This window comes from Astyanax mexicanus, chromosome 1, assembly GCF_023375975.1.
Source record: "Astyanax mexicanus isolate ESR-SI-001 chromosome 1, AstMex3_surface, whole genome shotgun sequence".
NCBI classification, from domain to species: domain Eukaryota; kingdom Metazoa; phylum Chordata; class Actinopteri; order Characiformes; family Acestrorhamphidae; genus Astyanax; species Astyanax mexicanus.
This window is the reverse complement of record NC_064408.1, coordinates 114,072,826-114,094,699: the sequence shown is the minus strand read 5'-3', so window position 1 is coordinate 114,094,699 and position 21,874 is coordinate 114,072,826. Positions and strand designations below refer to the sequence as shown.

At 39.0% G+C, this 21,874-nt stretch overlaps 1 protein-coding gene across 1 annotated transcript; it reads right to left on the bottom strand.

The window, feature by feature from the left end:
• Positions 1-143: 143 nt before the first annotated feature.
• Positions 144-21,633, bottom strand: si:dkey-65b12.6 (IgGFc-binding protein). The gene is made up of 15 exons (XM_049467442.1): positions 21,094-21,633; positions 20,874-20,924; positions 13,637-14,818; positions 13,189-13,529; positions 12,486-13,059; positions 11,732-12,336; positions 10,228-10,798; positions 8,219-8,817; positions 6,795-7,359; positions 5,420-5,616; positions 5,162-5,297; positions 3,615-3,943; positions 1,645-2,203; positions 483-524; positions 144-389 (listed from the first exon to the last, which is right to left on the bottom strand). Exons 1-14 carry the CDS (start codon positions 21,182-21,184, stop codon positions 520-522), a joined length of 5,805 nt encoding a protein of 1,934 aa, XP_049323399.1. The 5' UTR covers positions 21,185-21,633; the 3' UTR covers positions 144-389; positions 483-519.
• Positions 21,634-21,874: the final 241 nt, after the last annotated feature.

Sequence of the window (21,874 nt, the reverse complement as noted above, 5' to 3'; positions counted from 1 at the left end):
ATGTTTAATTCATTGTTTGCTCTAAAAGTTTATTAAAACAGTTTCACATGAATTTCCTGTTACAACAGGATCTACTGACTCAAGGCAAGATTACACATAAAGGACATTAAGAAGAAGAGGAAGGAGGAAATTACACAGTAAACTTTAATGTTGCTGTAGGCATTTAATAACAAGAAGAGAAAACACAAGTGAAAGTTGAATCTTACAGTGAAATATTTAGATGACTTGCATTTAGATGAAGTGAATAATTGTCAAACTGTTGACACTGGATACAGATAGAAGGTGAATAACAAAAAATGTAAATACAGCCGTTTTCTGTGAATCTTAATAGACGTCAGGACTCAGACACTCTCCTCTTCATTTGCAGGTCTATAGATATTTTATTACATCTGTAAAACAGTAATAACAGCAGAAAAATTATACAAGGACATAAATAATGTATCTTATGTGTTTATTTACTTTTCAAAAAAACTCATTCTTACTGTTTGCGTTGATGAAAGGCTTTAGAAGAACATCTTTTTAAGCTGTTGGTGTAAAAAAGAGAGATAGAAAAGAGAAAAGGATGTTAAAATATGAACAATTATACACTGGATTATGATGGAGTTTCTAAAATGTGTAAGCTAATTTTCATGCAATGTCTTTAGTAGTAAATAACAGCCACGTGTTCATCCTGTTAAATATATATTACTAAAAAGAAGATAGAATAACAGCCTTAGTCAGCCCAAGCTGATTAAGCCAGTTGATCAGTATATAGGGTCTGATTTTGTTGATTGTGAAGGTTTAGCTGATCTACAAGAAAAAAATAACCTGACCACGCAAAAACACAAATTTTTGGGGAGTGTAACGTGAAATAAACCAATCAGTGTGCCAGTTGTCATTCTGTTTAAGAAGCAGGTGAGCTCTGACTTTGGCGTGTTCTTATCTTAACAGCACGGCGCTTTGTGCGTCTCAGCAGAGGAAACTGATCTGCGCGTTCACGCTGTGAAGACACACCAGCGGTTTATTTAAGGGAACAGTAATGTTATTTTATTCTTCATTCTGTTTATTGTTGAGTAAAATTTGTGGATTTGGATGCTACACCTTGTATATTTGTGTGCATTTAACGAGCGGGGGTGTAAAAGGTTACATGGCTAAGATAGGATTGGGCGGCTGACTGTTGACTGTTGTCAGGGTTTTAATCAGTAAGTGGTACACCTGTATTTTTTGTAGTCAAGATAGAGACAGGCTTGAAATTTACCTGAACCACCACACCCATCAGTGTAGATTTATTCCTAAACTCTTACGGTATTTATTTATTTATATATTTTATTTTTCCCATTTTTCTCCTCAATTTAAAAGTCCAATTACCCAACCCACTCATAAGGTCTCCCCCTATCACTAGTGATGCCCCATCACCAGTAGGGTAAAGACTAGCACATGCCTCCTCCTATACACGTCAAGTCAGCAACCACCTCTTTTCAAACTGCTGCTAATGCAGCTTTGCAGAGTAGCATTACAGCACACTCGGAGGAAAGCGCAGCGACTCGGTTCTGATAAATACAGACTTAAATGACAGTTAGATTTCAGCAAAAGCTGGTCTTAAGCTTTTTAAATGTATGACAGAAAATTGCAATTTTTTGTTCAGTTTTATGGCTTAATACTTACGGCATCTAGTGATCTGCTTCCACTCTGGCGAGACGTTTGTATTAGCCAGCTGGCAGGAGTTTACGTAACTGGTGAGGGCTTTGCAGTGGGTGATGCGGCTGCCGTGAGTGAGGCAGGCGTAGAAGAGACAGTCGTTGGGAAACTGGGACAGCCTGACCGTCTCGTTGCAATTAGCGAAGGGCCCAGTTGGGTCCACCAGCAAGCCGCAGTATTTCGGCCCATTGTAGAGCTTCTTCTGCTCGTCGGTGCATGCGGGGAAGTGCCAGCAGTTGCGGTCATTGTCGGGAACGCTCCAGGACGCGGCCCATTCCGTGATGCCGTCGGTGGTTTCTCCAGCTGGTGTGACGAAGTCGTCGCTGGGTTCGCCGTTGTAGTTTCCACACATGCCCTCCAGGTTTTTGTAGTAGCTGCTGGACACCGTCACCAGGAAGAACTCACCCCAGTCAAAGGTGACCTCCAAGCCAAAATCGGTCTTAAGAACTCCTGGGAGGCCTGACTGCTCGATACTGATGGCGCCAGAGTCCAGATACACCGGGAGAGAGGTTTCTTTACCATCAACCTGGAGGTGCAGAAGAGAAAACCAGTGCTTTAGGCAATGCTCTTTGTTAAAGACAAAGAACCACTTTGCTCAGCTTTAGCATACATTTTACCACATAATAAACACCACACCAATATACTGTATTCTGGGTGGTATGGCACAGTGGATAACACCACTACCTGGCAGTGAGCTATCTATCTATCTATCTATCTATCTATCTATCTATCTATCTATCTATCTATCTATCTATCTATTTATCTATCTATCTATCTATCTCAGAGACTGTAAAAAAAGATGGACGCCGTGTTGCCGTTCCCATTCATTTAATGAAAATGAAGCCAAAATATGCTTCGCTATACATCTGTGTTGAGTCATCACTAAAGAACAACACTTCCAATCTTGCACATGTATACTTGGCTTAAGGATGATTGCAGTTGTAGGTTGGTGGAAGATCTTCTCCTGTATAGCTAATCATTACGGTTAAAAAAAGCTTTTTAAAGTGTTTTTAACATCATGCCTAATTTATTGGATTTTATAGACCCCATTACCATCTGATCACTTTATGTGACTTGTATCTGGATTGTACTCTGATGTACACAATTTTAATCACATTAATTTACACTTGGCAGTCAAATGTGTCTATGGACAGTGAGATCAAAATTCGACTGCTGTCTAGAATGGGATAGGATAACCTCTTGATATGTGGCAGCCAGTTGTTCATTGGTTGAGCATCTTCCAGTGCTATACTAAAGATGATTCTTGCCTTAAAATTCCTAAATTTACCTGACATTGTTTCAACAGTCCTTGTTTGTGAAATTTAGTCTAATGAACACGGCAGTTATGCACTGCATGGAAAAGAGTTTGGGTTATCGTATTTAGTGATGCAACGAAATAAAACATTTTAATAGTGGCCCTGGATTAAAAAAAAACAATCCTGCATACATCAGTGTTTTCCCTGCTCTAACACTCCCAGTTTACCCGGGCTTAAGAAAGGCTTAAGTATGTCATCAGTAGCATGAGGTGCATTGGTGGTCAGATTATACTGTAAATACGCAGAGCAATGTTTCTCCAGAAGCAGGAGTGAGAACTGTTGACTTAAGCCATGCGTACAGTACACAATTTTAAAGGCCTATTTTAGCGATCTATAGATGAGACATCAACCGTGCACCATGCAGCTTGATTTAGGGCGTGGCAGTGTGTTTTATATCCTGAGGATGCAAAAAATACACATTACAAGGCTCGAAGCTTGCAAAAGGCATGTACTAATTCTCTTAATTGATCATGGGAGTTTTTTTGGGCATAACGTGAAATATGTGCTATTCCCTTTAAGAGCCAGGTGTGCTCTGACTTTGGCAGATTGCTATATTAAGTAATTTTCTGTACCATTACACCCCTATTCTAAACTCTACAGTAAAATAATAGCTTTACTTACTGTCACTTTGTTACGGTTTCCGTGAATAACAGTTATGTCATGACCTGGGAGCTTTATGATAACAGACTTGATGTAGGAGCCACGTGCTCCCAGAGCAAGCTCGTTCTTGTGGATGATGGTGAAATTTGTGAGGGTTTTGTCTTCGCCTGATGTCTTGGCCAGTACATAGGAGCAGGTGCCCTGGAAGGAAAACAGGCTGCCGTCGAATGTCTGGTAGTGAGGGTCTCCAACGGCTCGGCACGAAGCCTTAGACTTGGGGACACACATGCCCTTACCCTCCTTCTCCATACATTGTTCCTTCTCACGACAGTCTTTATTCTTGCATGGGTCTAGAACAATGTAGAAAATTGTATTTAATATTAATTAATTTTATTATTTTTTGTACAAATAAAAAACTGAAAGTGCAGTGTGCAAATATATTCAGCCCCCCTGAATCAATACTCTGTGTAACCACAGTTAGCTGCAGTTACAGCTGCAAGCCTTTTAGGGTATGTCTCCACCAACTTTGCACATCTAGTAACTTAAATTTTTGCCCATTCCTCTTTGCAAAACCGCTCAAGCTCAGTCAGATTCCCCCACCTGAGCTGTGAATCTCTGCATTTCATCCAGAGTCACTATAGGCCTCTTGGCTGCATCTCTGATCAGTGCTCTCCTTGTTCGGTCTGTAAGTTTAGGTGGACGGCCTTGTCCTAGTAGGTTTACAGTTGTGCCGTACGCTCTCCACAACCTTATTCCTGACCTGTATGGTGTGTTCTTTGGACTTCATGACACTGTTCATGATGATACTCCCCGATATTCTCTTAACCAACCTTTGAGGCTGCCACGAAGATAGATAGATACTGTAGCGAATCTGCGTTTATGTTCTGTTTTACTGTTAATTCACTGTTCTGTTCTGTGCTGGGCTTGTGATTGGGGGGAGCAGGGGAAGGGGCAGAGCAGGAAACCGTGGGTCTCAGAGTGTGTGTGAGCCGGCAGTGAGTGAGAGGCTGCCCGTGAGTGTGTATGCTGAGAGTGAGAGCTAGAGTTAGCACTAGCCTTCCGTTATTTTTTTTGGCGTGGTTGCGGCCAACAGCAACCTGTGTTCTAAGTTTGCAATAAAGCCACTTAAACTTCCTACTCGGTCCTTCTTTCAGCGTCCAGCCAGATGCTACAATACTTTATTTACTTTAAGCAGCTGTATTTGTACTGAGATTAGATTACACACAGGTGGACTTTTTTCTTTTTAGTCATTAGCAGTCATCAGGCAATCTCTGAATGCAATTGGTTTCACTCAAAGAAAAGGGGGGTGAATACTTTCGCACACCACACTTTTTTAATTTATTTATTTGTATATAAAAAATATTTTGAATCATGCATAACGTTCTTTTCAATTCACAATCGTATACCACTTTGTGTTGGTCTTTCACATTAAATTCCAATAAAATATATTTATGTTTGTGGTTGTAATGTGACAAAATATGAAAAGGGGTATGAATACTTTTGCAAGCCACTGAACATACTATACATAGACAATTGAGTCACATGGGTAAGAATAGGGCTGGACTTACCAAACACGCATGCTGGAATGCCATCCATCTTGCGACAAACCTCGACTTCAGAGCATTTCATGGGCTTACAGGTGAACTGCCCAGCCTTGCAGGAGCACACCTCCACACAGTCTCCAGAGACTGACGACTCTCCAGACTGCACAGAAATCATATTTTTAAGTCGTATTTGCCCTTTTTTGTGGCAAACTTGTGTTGCTAAGAAGTGAGACTGCATTAGTGACATTTATAAACAGATTACAAATTTCCAAAGTCCATTACCTTGTAATATCTGCCATTTACCAGACAACCACAATCATCTACAGGCTTACACTCGCCGCCATCAAACACGAAGCCTTCATCACACTGGCATCCCTCCAGACACACTGGACAGGTTTGTGACATGGTAAGGCTGGCGCAAGTGGATGAGCAGGTGTCTGCACAGAGCTCGTAGTGACTTTTGGCGGGGCATGTCATCGCTGTAAGAAGAAATAGAGAAAAAAAGTAAGAAATACTGGCTTACACAAATTGTATAAAGTACCAACAAATATTGTCTATATTGTGGTGGTACTGAGTTGGAGAGGTTTATTCTTGTATGGAGCTCCAAGCAATGTTTTTGTTAAGATTATTTTGGGGGTATCATGTTGTTTGGGTGGAGAAAGGGAGGTTATATTGGTTAAATGTGTATTAGTTGTGGAGGTTCTGCTGATAAAACCCAACTGGTGTTGGGTTGGAGAGTGAATCTGGTGAGCCATCGTCTTGTGAGACTACTGCTTGTCTGGTGGCCATTCACACTATTTCCTGTTTAAAATAAAGTTTGCTCCAATTGGACTAAAGTTTGATTCTGGCCTTATAACTGGCCTTTGTTGGGGTTTTTTGGGCGACTTAGTTTTAGTTGTGGCAGTTCTGCTGATGGAGCAATAATCACCCTTCTGGTGTTGAGTTAGAGACTGAATAAGGGTCTTCACTGGTGAGCCATTGTCTGGTGAGTGAACTACTGCTTGTTTTGTGGCCATTCAAAACATATTTTTCACTCAAAATAAAGTTTGCTTCAATTGGACTAAAGTTTGATTCTGGCCTTATTATTGGCCTTTATTGGGGTTTATTTGGGGGACTTAGTTTAATTTGGGTTTTAGTTGTGGAAGTTCTGCTGATCGAGCATTATTCACCATTTTGGTGTTGGGTTGGAGAGTGAAAAAGGGTTTTCACTGGTGAGCCATCGTCTTGTGAGTGAAGTACTGCTTGTTTGATGGTCATTCACACTATTTTCTGTTCAAAATAAAGTTTTCTCCAATGATCCTGGCTTTATTACTGGCATTTGATTGGGTTATTTGGGCACTTCATGTCCATTGAGTCTGTGGGGGTGCTATGGGTGTTTATGTGTTTTTCTAGATAAATGGATTTAGGTTGTTGCAGTTCTGCTGATGGAGCATTAGTCGCCCTATGGGTGTTGGGTTGGAGGGTGGATAAGGGTCTCTACTATTGAGTGATCATTTCATGATTGAACTGTTTGTTTGGGAGTCTTTAATGCTATTTCCTGTTGGACTCAAACTGGACTATGGCCTGGTGATCCAACAATATTATTACAAATCTGTTATACTCACACATAAAAGAATATTTTAAAGAGGACAGAAGCTAACCACAGAATGCTACTTACGACAGAAGGTTGCATTCCTCCAGATGCTGATGGAGATGCCGGAGTCTTGGCACTGGGCAACATACTTCTGGATATGACGGCAAACAAGTGTCTTATCATCAAGATTTGATGCAACATCTTTCACGCAAGCATCGTAGATTGGTGTGGGTGAAACCTTGGAATAGCAGTTAGTGAATGGACCCTTTTCCTGAGTTAGGATTTTACAAGCATTCTCTGCTTTTGTTTCGTTGTTCTTGTTGGGAATTGTGCAACTGGAGCCACATCCTGTTTGACAGATTACTTCCTCCTGAACCGATATCCACCCTTGCACAAATGCTTCAGCAGAGGCTGCCTGTGTACCATCTGGCAAGGTCAAGTCATTCTCCTTATTGCCATTGTAGTCGCCACAGACACCCCGGACTGCCTTTTTGTAAGTGGACGGGATTTCAACAGTGACCATGGACACAGTGTCATAGGTTACCTTCAGTCCAAAGCTGGTTTCCAGAATAATGAAGGCCCCGCTTTGATAGACCTTCACCAGGCCTTCTTCAAGAACCAGTGGAAGAACTGCTTTTACCTGGTCCACCTGCCCAAGAAAAAACAGAACAGGTTTAGCCCAATCTGGTCCAGCAGAATTGGATTGAATTGATGGTACCTTAGCAGACAGACAAATTGTGACAACTTATAAAGCTAATAAAATGTAATTAGTTTAATGTGAGTGGTCCAGTAGACCACAGTTTGGTTTGACCAAATAAGGAGGTCTTTGTCTGAATCTGCTGAATCGTGATTCAGTTTGTTTGCAGTGTGAAAACACTTGTTTCTTTGGTTGGCTTTGATTTCGTAACACAAGAAGAGACAGGCTGTTGGTATCAGTTCAACAACAAAAGAAGAAAAAGGTATGGTAACTGTAAAAGATCTACTGTAACTGTAGAATAAACTCAACCCACTCATTAGGACTCCCCTTTCACTAGTGACACCAGGAGGGTGAAGACTAACACATGCCTAGTCAGCCACCAACTCTTGTCTAACTGCTTCTGATGTAGCATTGGCGAGTAGCATCACTGCACACTTGGAGGAAAGCGCAGCGACTTAGTTTCGATACATCAGCTCACAGATGCAGCCTTGTGCTGATCGACATCACCCTAGAGTGATGAGAAGAAAGAACACCATCTACCCACCCAGAGAGAGCTTAGCCAATTGTGCTCACTCAGGGATTTGGCAGCTGATGGCAAGCTGCATAAACAGGATTCAAACCAGCGCTCTACCTATCATAGTGGCAGCACCTTAGTCCGCTGGAACACTCAGAGACCCAGAATAAACCTTAGTTATGTTTAATTATACTCATTCTACTCTGTCAGGTGTGTGAACTACTTGAAGGGAGTCAGATTCCAGCAGAGAGGCACAATTTGGTAGAACACTTAGTTGAAAAAAAAGTCACAAATTACCCTTATTTCCCAAAGAAGACCAGGCAGCAGCGCAATACTGTATCCATCTATTACAACATTGACTTTCCTGGTGACTATCACTTCTCCAAGAGCAGACAGCTGCTGTACTGACACGCTGAAGGGAGTCCTCTTCAGGTCTACAATCTGGACCATCTCCACCATCCTGTACACACAGTTCCCTGGGACGCTGATGTGGTTGCCATCATATGAGTGGTAGGTACCAGAGCCAGATACTGAGCAGGATCCCTTGCCCTCAGGGTGGCAGGCGTGAACCCCATCGCGGATCTCGCACCGTTCGTTAGGACCACAGGAGCTGTCTTCGCACTTGACAACTCCTTGGTCGCCACAGGTGCATCTTTGACTGCACTCATCTTTGGGGTAAAAGATCTGGCCCAGATGGTAGTACAGGCCTTCTTGGGTGCAGCCACACCTCTCCATAGCCACACACTCACCATTGCTCAGAACAAAGCCCTCGTCACACACGCAGCCCTCGATGCACGGACCAACCTCACAGGCTGTGGGCTCAGCGAGACCACTGCAAGTCTGGGGACAACCAGCACCGCATATGTCATAGTGGCTGTTAGCTTTGCAGGAAGCAGCTGTGGAAAAAAAAAATCATTATACCGGTTAAGCAGATGCACATGGTAGAAGATTTCTGTGTATTTCAGTAATAATCTGATATGCAGGTGGGGTCATGATCATTACCACCCACTGCACTGTCCACTGTGGGTGGTAATAATGCCTTTTATGATGTATATCCAGTACACACATCACACTGTGGATCGAGAAATGTTAAATGCCCTGGAACGTCCAATTCATCCAGCACCCACTTTCGCTTCAGCTTCGAGATTTCATGTCGCCTTGTCATGAGCACACTGGCCAGTGTTCAACCTCACGACAGTATATAGGCATGTCAGTATATAGGACCAACATTAGTTTTGATTAAGTTGATAATATTCCAATTTAACAGGTTTCACATCTAAATCAGTACAATTTTAATATGTGAATGTAAATCAAGAATGAGGTCAAATTAAGAATAAAGAAAAATGTTTGCAAATTCATTAACATTTTCATTTTCAATGCTTATTATTGTATGTAAAAAAAATAATACATGCATATTAGTAGTATCAATCGATTAATTTAATTAATAACTAATAAACGATATTTTGTGATTAAATGCGATTAAATGCACTTGTTCTTCTTAAAACACAAGTTTTAATAGTGGATATTTAAATGCAAATAAAATAATGAATGCGAGAAAAGTAAGAAAAATGCAATTATTTTTATATTAGTGGTGTCTATTAAAATACTAGTATGTACTTGTATATTCGGAGTGTCACAGCTATTAGCAATGAAGGCTGCATGTACCGAGCTCAGAGTGTAAACAGCATGGAGCAGCAAAGACAGCATTCAGCCTTTCATAACAGCATATTATCTGGTTAACGTATCAGATTAAACTGCGGCTTATCAGCAGTTTAGCTCAATTAAAAAGAAGTATATTTGAAAGCTGGGTCTTATATAGAGACCAGATCACGTTTTCACCGTAAGTAAATGAAATCTGCATGTTGAGCGGGGGTGGGGCGGAAGATTAAGGCGGAATTAATGCTTTAGCTTTATCAGCTCTACTATATATTATAACATTCAATTAACTTTTAAATATACTGTATATTGTATATATTTAAATATTGTGAAATATATTAGAAAAAAAATGTCATATCTTGAAAACAATTATCAAGATATAATGTACTAATATGAGAAAAGTTTTACAATTTTGTAAATGAGTTATTTATCCACTGTCATTTATCCTTTGTAATTGATGTGAAAAATATTAATATGACACTAAATGTATTTAAAATGTGTTTTTGTATGAGTTCAAGCAACATACTGTATGTTGTTGCCCTGTTTAAACAGGGAGGATATGGTTGGTAACTGGGGCATGAAAAGTTCTAAAGGAAACACTGGATAAACACTGTAGAAGAATTAGGTCAGATTAGGACTAGGTTACTTACGGCAGAAGTTATCAGTTCTCCAGCTCTCCACGACGGTGAGGGCAGTTTGACACACAGCTGTGTAGGCGGACAGAGCATTACAGAGGGCTGTAGAATGACCGCCATACATGCACATATCATACAGACAATCTTCATAGTACTGGGTGGGATCAACTCTGGCGTGGCATCCTTTGAATGGACCGTTTTTGTCTGTAATAAGTCCGCAGGCCTTGGTAAAAACGCTATTCTTCCGCTCGGCAGCATCGCATTTGGGACACTTCTTGCCCTGGCACTCCTCCGTGCATCCTGGGTCATTTCTGACTTTCCAGCTGGTTCCAAACGCAATAACAGTGGATGCGAGGGTTTTGTCGGGCATGGTCAGGTCGTCTTTTGGATTGCCGTTCCAGTTTCCGCAGAGTCCGCCGACCTTGTTACTGTAGGTGCTGGGAAGAATGATGCTTACATGACTTTCCCAGTTGAACTGTACTGTCATGCCAAAGTTTGTCTTGACGATCCCAAATAAGCCGCTGCGGAAAATAGACAGCTGCCCATCGTGCCCATCAAATGGCAAATTCACAAACAGGTCGTTAACCTTTGAAAACAAAGGAAAACAGGCAAATTTTAATTTCACCACCAATGCAGAGTAAAAGCTGTAGTGTGAAAATCACAGTGTAATTATTAGTTTATCAGTATTATTATATGTGTATGTATGTATGTATGTATTAAGAACAAAATGAAAAAAAGCATTCTCTGTAGCAAGTGTTATATTAAAATATGTTCATTTTTGTTTCTAAACTTTATTTGGATGGTCTGTAAAGGCCTGTGGAGGCCTCATAGATGCTCAACTGACCATAAACCCAGCTTTAAAATGTTAAGATTAGAGTTTGGGTTGGAGTTGGATGTAGGTTTACATTCAATAAAGATTTTTTTAATTTCATTATTAATTTAAGTTCAGTTGCATTGAATAGACATGCAGTTGAATGATAGTTGAAAATCAGTCGAGCATCTACAAGGCTTATAAGATGGGCCGTCCCAATAAAATGATACCCAAAAGAGCAAGAAAGAGGGGCTTAGGAGATCACAGGGTGCCGCCTCTCTTCTTCTTCTTTTTTTAATTGTTTTATTTGTTGTTTGTGGTGGTTATACTTATGTGCATGTGTTTATGTGTTAACCCTCTTGTTGTTGGGTTGTACGATGGATAAGGGTCTCCACCCATGAACCTCCATTTTATGAGAACTACTGCTTTTAAATAAGCTTCTAAGATTGCTTAAGGGGACCATGGCCTGGTCTCATTAATGTGCCTTACTGCTGTGATGCTACAATATTAGTGCAACATTGTAAGTTAAATAATTTTAGAAAATAATAATAATAATAATAATAATAATAATAATAATAATAATAATAATAATAATAAACATGAAGAATTAATTCCAATGAACTCTTCTTTTGAGTTGTTCTACCTGCGAAGTAAAAAATTAACATAAATGATTAATGATAAATGGACTTGTTGTTAGATGTTACCTACCATCACTTTTCCATGGTTGTCTTTACTCATTGTAATAGTGTATTCAAACACTTTGATCTGTACAGTCTTGGTGTAGGAAACGGCCTTGTTCATGCCTCGGTTTTCATTCTTGACCATAACCTCGAAGGATGTCAGTGTGGCATCAGTCACATCCACCAGCTTGGAGAGATAGTAAGTGCAGGTTCCCTGGAAATCAAAAGCCCTGCCATCGAAAGTTTTATAGTGGGGGTCCCCAGCGCCCTGGCAGTGCCCAAAGGATTGCGGGTAGCAATCTCTTATACCGTTCCGGATGTCGCACACTTCGGATGGCCTGCACTTTGTGGTTGCGCACTTGACCTGCCCGGTTACTGGATTACAGGAGCATTTCTTGGTGCAGGACTTGTCACCCCAGAATGCATCAATGGGAGGGTAATAAAGGCCTTCATAGGTGCAACCACACTGCTTCACTGGCACACATTTGCTGTCACTCAGGACAAAGCCTGGATTGCACTGGCAGCCCTCCAAGCAAGGACTTTTACATTTGGTTGGTGCATCTCGATCCCCGCAAGAGGCAGGACAGGCCGTTCCACAGGGTTCGTAATGGCTGTTTTCTGGGCATTGAAGTGCTGTTAAAAGAATCATGCAAACAAATATTTACATGAATAAACTGATTTAAGTGATACTACACACTAGCTTAGCAAAGCACGCTGTCATATTTGCTTATACCATCAAAGATGTCAAACATACGAACATACTTGCAGAAAGAATCACTTACGGCAATCAGACAGCACCCTCCAGTTTGCGTCGATCTTCACACCAGCTGTCATACAAGCTTCGGCGTAGGTTCGCATGTTGTCACAGAGGAAGGTTCTGATACCTTTATTGATACAAACATCATAGACACAGTTGTCCATATAGATATGTGGATCGACAACTTTGTGGCAGTTGCCAAACGGCCCATTGGGTTTTGCCAAAAGACCACAGTGCTTCTCCTCAGTGTACTTTTCTTGAAGTTCCGCAGGGCAGCTGAGGCATTTTCCCTCACAGTCATCATGGCAGAACAAGTCGTTGTCTTCAACCTTCCAGCTCTTGGCAAACTCCAGGATGGTGGAGAGTTTTGTTCCCTTGGAATCTGAATGGTCATCTGCACGGTCACCATTGTAGTTTCCACAAAGGCCACCCAGAGCACCAAAATATGTGCTTGGGACAGTGATGTAGAGCATCATGTTCCAGTCGTACTTCACTTCTAGGCCAAAGTTTGTGGTTATCAACACGCTCCACCCCCTTTGCACCACTTGTAACTTCCCTCCGGCTAGAGATATGGGCAGGTGGGTGATCTCACCGTTCACCTGGAAAGGGCACAGAAGCAAGGTGTCTCATATTTGTTCAACCGGTGACCCTGTCTTATCTAAATCAAAATAAAGTATCAAAAGCATTTATGTAGCCATTCATTACATTCATTCATTCAATACCCTTACCTCAACCACGCCCACTTGCTTGCTGGCAACCACCGTTTGGTCATATACATTGACAGAAACTGTCCTCACATAGGCCACTCTGTTGCTCCCTCTGTGATTATTCTTCGCCAGAATAATGAAGGGTACAAGCCCAGAAACCTTCTTTGTGGTGGCGGACATGGTGTAGGTGCAGGTGCCCTGAAAATCAAACCGCTTCCCATCAAATGTCTGGTAGTGAGGATCCCCAATGGCCCAACATGTCGCTGATTCGATGCGTACGCAGACGCCCTTCTGGCATTGCTCTTTTTCACTGCATTTCACATTTTCACAAGGATCAGCTGGCAGTGGAGGTGGCAGAGGAGCTGAAAGGACAAAAATACAACAGTTTTAAGCTACTGTATATACAATATATGTGAAACCAAGGTTTAAAAATGTAGCATAAATGTTGAGTAATTTTGCAGATTCCTACGTGTGTTGCAGATTCCTGTTGTGCTGTAGCCGTGCCTTATCTTCCCACCAAAAACGTAGACGGCCTGAAGTGAGTCCCCAGACATGGTTTTGGGTCCTTTCTGCAGTAGGAGTGGTTTAATTGACCAGGAATACTTCTTGTTTGCAGGGAACGCGTTCAACGTCAGGAAGCCAAAGAAAGATTTAGTCTCCACCTCAGAGACGATAACTGCAAAACTCTGGTAGTCATCTTGTGGGTGGATTGTCCAGGATTTGGCCATGCCTGATACGGGAATGATGTTGGTCAGGAACTCGTCAAAGGGCGTGTTGCTACTGGTGTACATGACCATGATCTTTTTGTTGCTCCGGATTATGGTGGGCATTTGAACCCTGATGTTCAGGAGTTCTCCCGCATTGAGGGTCTTGTGCTGGGGAGTGGGTCCGTGATAGACGGTCACGTCGGTGTTGTCTTGGGCTGCCACCACATGGGCAGTGTCCGTTCCAACGATCAAGTGCATGGCAGGAACCAGATACTCATCAGAGAGTGACTCTACCGGCACCAGCTGCTCGTAGACGTGTTCACAGGTGCCATCAATGCTAAGGCACTCGTGTCCTCCAAGCACAGCCAGGGGAAGCTTTGAGTCGATTCTGGTTCCTGAAAGTGTTTTATCACTCCTAAGTAGATAAACTTCATAGGGGTTCAAGGTTATGGTTAATTTAACCCCTCGTTGCAAGTGTTTCAAGCTTGCAAGCACCAGGTCAGAGTACGGCAGGATGTCAACCGTGTTCACGTCTTTGCCGTTGACAATGGCCACAATCTTTTTCATGGGACCTCCGTCTGGGGTAAAGGCAACATGGCTCCTGCCGAGCTGGGTGTTGGGGAAGATCACGCTGCAGTCTCCAGTAAAAGGCTTGATGTGAGCGGACATTACTGTGATGTCCGTGTCTGATGTAATTAGCACTGTCTTGGCAGAGACTCCATCCTGGGAGATCTCGGCATTGGCGGGTAAGGTGATGTATTTGGTGGCCCCTTTTTCGATCTTTAGTGATTGTTTGAAGTTCAGGCCCTTGATCTCAACCAATACATTAGCTGTAGCCTGCTGAGCTGTGATGGTGAGGGTGGGCTTGGCTGTACCATCACCAGCTACATGATTGGGCATGAAAGCAGTGATGAACTCCCGGCCGATTGGACATCCACTGACTGCTGGAGGAAATAATCAAAAAACAAAAAGAGCTTCGAATTTGTGCTTATATAAAAAAAATTCTAATGATTATCAATTGTTAATGTGGTGGCACTCCAAGTTTAAGAGGCCTGTCATGATACATTATTATTATATAATATATGGACTATTAATTTTCAACATTTTCCACTGCTTTTATTAATGGAAGCCAATTAACATGAATCAACTCCAGTGTCTAAATATTATTAATAATTATCCATCTGTTATACTATTACTATATACTATTACATCAGTCTGTGAGTGACATAAAGATGTCTTAAAATGAAAGAATTAACATAAATATAATGAACCCTTTCAGACCCTGCATCCATTACAATAGACATCATGTATTTTGTTTATTTTAAAATGTTTTTTTGCAAATAACACAGTTTAAAAGCATCTGTCCATCAGAATAGACAATGAACCAGACAATGAACAAGTTTATAAACCAATGAAACAGTAACTTGGCCCCACCCACTGCAAAAAAACTGGAAAAACTGTTGTAAAAGAGCCTTTGAAAAAAGTAACAGCTAGTTTTCACTAATTTAATGTGATTTAGAGCCCTTTTTATCATGTTTATTTAATGTTTAAGTATAGTTTATGAAATAAAAAGATCAATATGAAATATACAATATTGCACACAGGCATCCAATGCAATGGAAATAAAAAAAAACTATTAAATATATATATTTTTTATTTGCTATATAGATTTTATTGTAGAATATTAGAGTCTTCTTTTCTGTGCATTACAGACAGAAAACAGCATTCTTACATTTTTTTCACATCACTGGATATAATTCAGGTCTGAAAGAGTTAATACTGCAATATATAGCAAAAATCACCCAGAAAAAAAGGTTAAACTAACCTTTCAACAGCACTGTACAAGTCTTACAATAGATCAGCACTGTTTATAGTCATATTCAATACAAAATACTCTACATATAAATAAGAATTCATGACCATATAATAAAATATGAGAGTCTTGTGGCAACCATTTGATATTTAACTATGTAATCTGACTGGCACAACCAGTGGGTTTTATTTAATACAGGCTTTTAGTGTTTGTTTGATTATACTTGTTTAAATAGTCATCAGAATTAAACAAATAAAATAGTATGTGTATTTGCAAAGCTACATTAGGCCTAAAACAGATACATATAATACATCACAGCATCACATATTCTAGTGCAACAGCCCAGCTAGTACTTTTTTACAGTCATTTTTGTAAATGTTCTGAATGTTATAACATGACTAAATCTTAAGGATTTCTATTGAAGCATTACATAAAAAGGTTTCATATTTGATGTTAATGAAAGACCTCATTGTAATTGCAATAGAAAATATTTTAAAATATTTAGAGTAAATCTGAAACTTTCAAAATGTCATAAAATATTTTTTTATTGTAATAAAATATAATCAAATCTATATGAGTCGTTATATAATTGTATTTTTAGTAAAAAAAATTAAAAGTAAATCTGCAACTTTCAAAATATGATTTGTTAAATAATTAGAATTGTAATTAAAAATATTTGAATAATTGAAGTAAATCTGCAACTTTCAAAATAAAAGTAATTAAATAATAAAAGTCATAAAGTTTCATTTAAAAAAATATATCCTGAATACAAATCTGAATTAAAAGATTTTATTTTCTCCAAACCTTATAATTTCACTGCCGTTATCTATGGAGTGAATTTTGTGCCAAAAGTTTTACGTAAAAAAATAAAATCCACAATCAAAATTTTAAGAATCAAAAGTAAAACATGTATGTTGCAAATTCAAAAGAGAAAAAATATATATCAAATATATATATTTAAATATACTTGGTTATTTTATTATTCTTTGCACTTATTTGAAAATTATTTTAGTTTGGATTTTGCCAGTCTTTGCTTTCATTTTTGGATTTTTTTGGATTTTCTGTGGATTTTTGTGGATTTTGCTGCTAAAGACTTTTGCTTCTGGAATCTCTCCTTTGCTTCTGCTTCATTTTTTTGGTTCTGATTTTTGGCACACTTTTCACGGGTGGGCGGGGCTTAGAAGAAGGCGTTCCCCTTTAATCTCTATTGGTCACCTACCCTGAACCCTCGTCTGAGACAGACCACGCCCACCCCGCCAGCTTCAAGCGCTCTTCCAAACATGGCGGAGCGAACGGGGTTCAGCTCACAGCAGCACCAGCAGGTACTTTTCCAATTAAATTTCATACAGACGTTATGTTTAATGTTATATTTCTTTTTTAAGTAAGTGTTTAACTCTATTAAGATGCTCATGTTAGCGGGGTGTGCTAAATATCCATGCTTAAATTATACTAGTTAGTTAGTGAACACTAACCTACCTAGTCAGTGGTGAGTTAGCTAGTTTACCTAGGTCATCTGGTCAGTGAGTTACCCTGCGTTCACACTGGAACGCGACGAGTCGCTTGTGTCGCCCAGCGTTTGTCGCTTGTGGGCGTGTCAAGCTCAACGCCCGCGTTTATCATGGTCCAGCCTCCGACAAGAAAAAAGGCACAAAAAAGGAATCACTTGGCCACTTTATTCTCCAGCTATAACTCCCAAACTTGCTGGACTCTTGTGCGTTTCTGTGATTTAACTGCGCTGGAAACGCAGCCGTTCCCACAGACTGATGTGGGTCCACCCCGTTCAACAGAAAGAACCGGGAAAGAAACTAGAAATTCAGAGAGCAGGAGCTTGAGGACGTCGAACCGCCTTGTTTGTGATTGGTCCAAAGAAAAGCTAGGAGCCAATCGGGTTAGAATGTCGCTTCACCGCGTCATAACTCATTTGCATAAAGTTGAGAAAAATTCATCTCCGTGTCGCTTGTCGCTCTGTCGCTTTGTCGCTTGTCGCCTCTCGCGTGTCGCGGCGACAAATCACGCCCTGCCATAGGAAATGAATGGTCGCCTGTCGCTTTGTCGCTTTCCAGTGTGAACGCAGGGTTAGTGGGTTAGCTAAGCTAGTTAGGTTACCTAGTCAGTGAGTTAGCTAGTTAACCTTAACCAGCACTTACTTGGCTTTACCCTGGGGCATAATAACTAGCTTAGCTAACCCACTAGCTCACTGACTAGGTAACCTAACTAGCTTAGCTAACCCACTAACTCACTGACCAGATGACCTAGGTTAAGTAGCTAGCTAACTCACTGACCAGATGACCTAGGTTAAGTAGCTAGCTAACTCGCTGACCAGATAACCTAGGTTAACTAGCTAACTCACTGACCAGATAACCTAGGTTAACTAGCTAACTCACTGACTAGGTAACCTAACTAGCTTAGCTAACCCACTAACTCACTGACCAGATGACCTAGGTAAACTAGCTAACTCACTGACTACTAGGTAGGTTAGTGTTCACTAACTAACTAGTATAATTTAAGCATGGATATTTAGCACACCCCGCTAACATGAGCATCTTAATAGAGTTAAACACTTACTTAAAAAAGAAATATAACATTAAACATAACGTCTGTATGAAATTTAATTGGAAAAGTACCTGCTGGTGCTGCTGTGAGCTGAACCCCGTTCGCTCCGCCATGTTTGGAAGAGCGCTTGAAGCTGGCGGGGTGGGCGTGGTCTGTCTCAGACGAGGGTTCAGGGTAGGTGACCAATAGAGATTAAAGGGGAACGCCTTCTTCTAAGCCCCGCCCACCCGTGAAAAGTGTGCCAAAAATCAGAACCAAAAAAATGAAGCAGAAGCAAAGGAGAGATTCCAGAAGCAAAAGTCTTTAGCAGCAAAATCCACAGAAAATCCACAGAAAATCCAAAAAAATCCAAAAATGAAAGCAAAGACTGGCAAAATCCAAACTAAAATAATTTTCAAATAAGTGCAAAGAATAATAAAATAACCAAGTATATTTAAATATATATATTTGATATATATTTTTTCTCTTTTGAATTTGCAACATACATGTTTTACTTTTGATTCTTAAAATTTTGATTGTGGATTTTATTTTTTTACGTAAAACTTTTGGCACAAAATTCACTCCATAGTTATCTACTGTATATGTCTTTTTTCAAACATGAAGGATTTATCCTGATCTGATAAAATTAAGTGCAGTAGAAAGTGGACATGTAGTTTCTCCAAGTGTCCTGTAGAGGTCTCCAAACGCCCTCAACGTTTCCAAAGTGTATATAACTTATTTTAATGCACAGAAAAAAAGTGTTGTGTTATCTACACTTAATGCAAGCTCTGTAAATGCAAGCTTATTAGGAGTGTAAAAATAAATCCCATACCCATACCATCAACATACAGATCTGAAGGATGCAGTTTAATCTTTATTTAACCAGGAAGTCCCTTGAATTTAAAATATTTTTTTCTAAATTAAATTAAAATTAAAATGCAGTTAAAAAAGGACTGCACCACCAAACAAACCACCAACCAACTGATGTTTTTTTTATTAAACAAGCTGATAAATTTGGGATTTAGAGACAGATAATGAGAAAGAATTGATGGAATGAATGTGAGCATGACAAATTTAGTTATTTGAGCTTCAAAATTGTGTTTATATACATAAATTTATAAATATCAATTGTTATTGCTGTGGCACTCCAAATTTAAGAGGCCTGTCATGACCATTTCTTATAATCATAAACGTATTGTTCAAAATATATGGACATGACTTTTAAGCTTATTTACTTATTAATTGTTTTTGTTTGCTTTTTTTTGTTGTTTGCTTTAATACGTATGTATTTTCCTCTAATATGAATATACCAATAGCTATAACTATACTATTGTAAAATATTATTTTTATTGTTGGTAATATAAAAAATGTAATACATTTGCTGTGAAGAACTGTGAACATATTGTTGACTTTTTTGTGATCTATATATATTTACTTGTTAAGTATATTGATAAAACATTAATTACAAAAAAAGAGAGTGATTTACCCACAGTATATTTATTTAGTGCTATACAACCATTAATTTATCATAAGCTGCCAGCATTCACAGGGAAAATGATTAAATGATTCTAATTCAATTATACAATTAAACCATGCATTAACATTGTAGAATAATGTTAAAGATTTTTTTTAAACTATAAAATAGCACATTCGCAATCAGGCAGTGGACAAAAAAAGTGTTTGACCTTCACAAACACACGAGATAAAAACCTTTAACCCAGACAGCTGGAGAACCATTTCACAACTTATGAAGCCGACTAAGAGAATCAGTCAGGAGTGGGCACAGTTTTCAGGCATCAAATATTATCAAATATGATTATTTTGAAGATTTTAAAGTGTAAAACATATTTTGGCTGGTTTAACACTTAATTCTTATAATTTCATAATTGCATATGTGTTCCTTCATATGTTTGATGTCTTCAATAGTAATCTACATAATAAAAGAAAATAAATGAGAAAGTAAAAAGAGAGGGGGTGTGTCCATTTTTTTTTTTTTTTTTGGTAATTTTGACTGGTACTGTAATAATAAAAAATATATAGAATTAAAGCCCACTTTAAATGTAAATGATAAATGCAGTTTTAGCAGATAAGTATAAAAAAGTATTATATAATTTAAATCTCAAATTTTTAAACACTTAAACACTCAAAAACATTCAGAATGACCCTAAAATAACCACAATTATTAAATCCTCAGGTCAGGTACTTACACCTATTTTACACCCCCACTTTTGAAAATGAATATTTCTATTCTTTTATTATTTAAATAAACATATTATCACATTACCACAATAGCACTGATAGTATTATTATAATAATAATATTAGCAAACTTGCACTTTGGACTTAATGTTGCTGCTACTTTCCTACTCTCCTTTATATTTTGTTCATCTATCCTAATATCTATTTTATTTTATTTTATTTTATTTTATTTTATTCTATATTATTAGAATATATATTATTTTATTCTATTTATTTATTTTAAAATGTATTTATTAGAATACAATTTTATTCCACCTTATGTGCCACATGTGATGTGAATGACAATAAAATCTCCTTAAATCCTTGAATTCTTGAATAATTATATTATAGTCATTCCTCAAAACCGTTATTTATCTGTGTAACTGTTTCTGAAGACTAGCAAAGGCATCAGCTTACCTGCTACTGTCAGGATGCCAAACCAGAGTAGAAATTTCTGCGGCCCCATCTCTGCAACCACAGAAGATCAGTTTTCACCATATTTAATAAAGTCACTGCATAACTGACACATTTATATTAATTTACTCATTAATACAGTATGTTTCTCCAATATAGTTATAGTTTTAATATTCTCATAATCTGAATTCTGTAAAGTAGGTGAAGCAGCATGCATACATACCTGCAAGCCTGTATGAATGGGTGATGGGTGATAGCAGGAGGTTTAAATAGTGCAGCAGATGAGACAAATAATCATCTGTTTGCTTAGGCATGTGTCAGGAACAGGATCTAACGAGTGGCACATCCCTATTTGTGAGAGCACAATTATGAATATACACATGTACGTGGTGTCAGAGGAAAACATGCAGCAATAAAAACAACTGTCCAACAGAACAACTTTCATACCACCAATAAAACAAATAGAGTGTGATGGATCTGCCTGAGTGAAAAGTAAAACTGTGATACATGTATTTCTAACAGAGTAAATATGTATCGAGGTGGAAAGGATTTGGACAGCAGTAAGATACCGGTGTAGCTAGATGAGTGTATATGTGTGTGTGTGTTGGGCAGGGGACCAAAAAAATTGTTTACAGACAGATATTTAACTTTTCCTTGCCTGAGCCTGGGGCACTTCTGGATGACTCTAAGGGAAAAAACTCTGTTACCTTCAGACCATTTATACCCCTCACACTGGTTACACAGTATAGATATGTATAGAATATGTTTTAGGTCGATGAAATGTATGTCGATGCTTGCGTTGCCACCTTGCAAAAAGAAAAAAAAATATAGGACATATATATAGGGATTGCCCTATATATATGTCCAACAAATATAACCTTAATAAATATAAAAAGCACTTTTTAAACCACAACCTGATTACTTCCAGACCTGTAAAATCAAGAAATACCTTAAATAGAACCTCACTGACAACATGAAGCAGATAAAATATCTCAAAAAGCAAC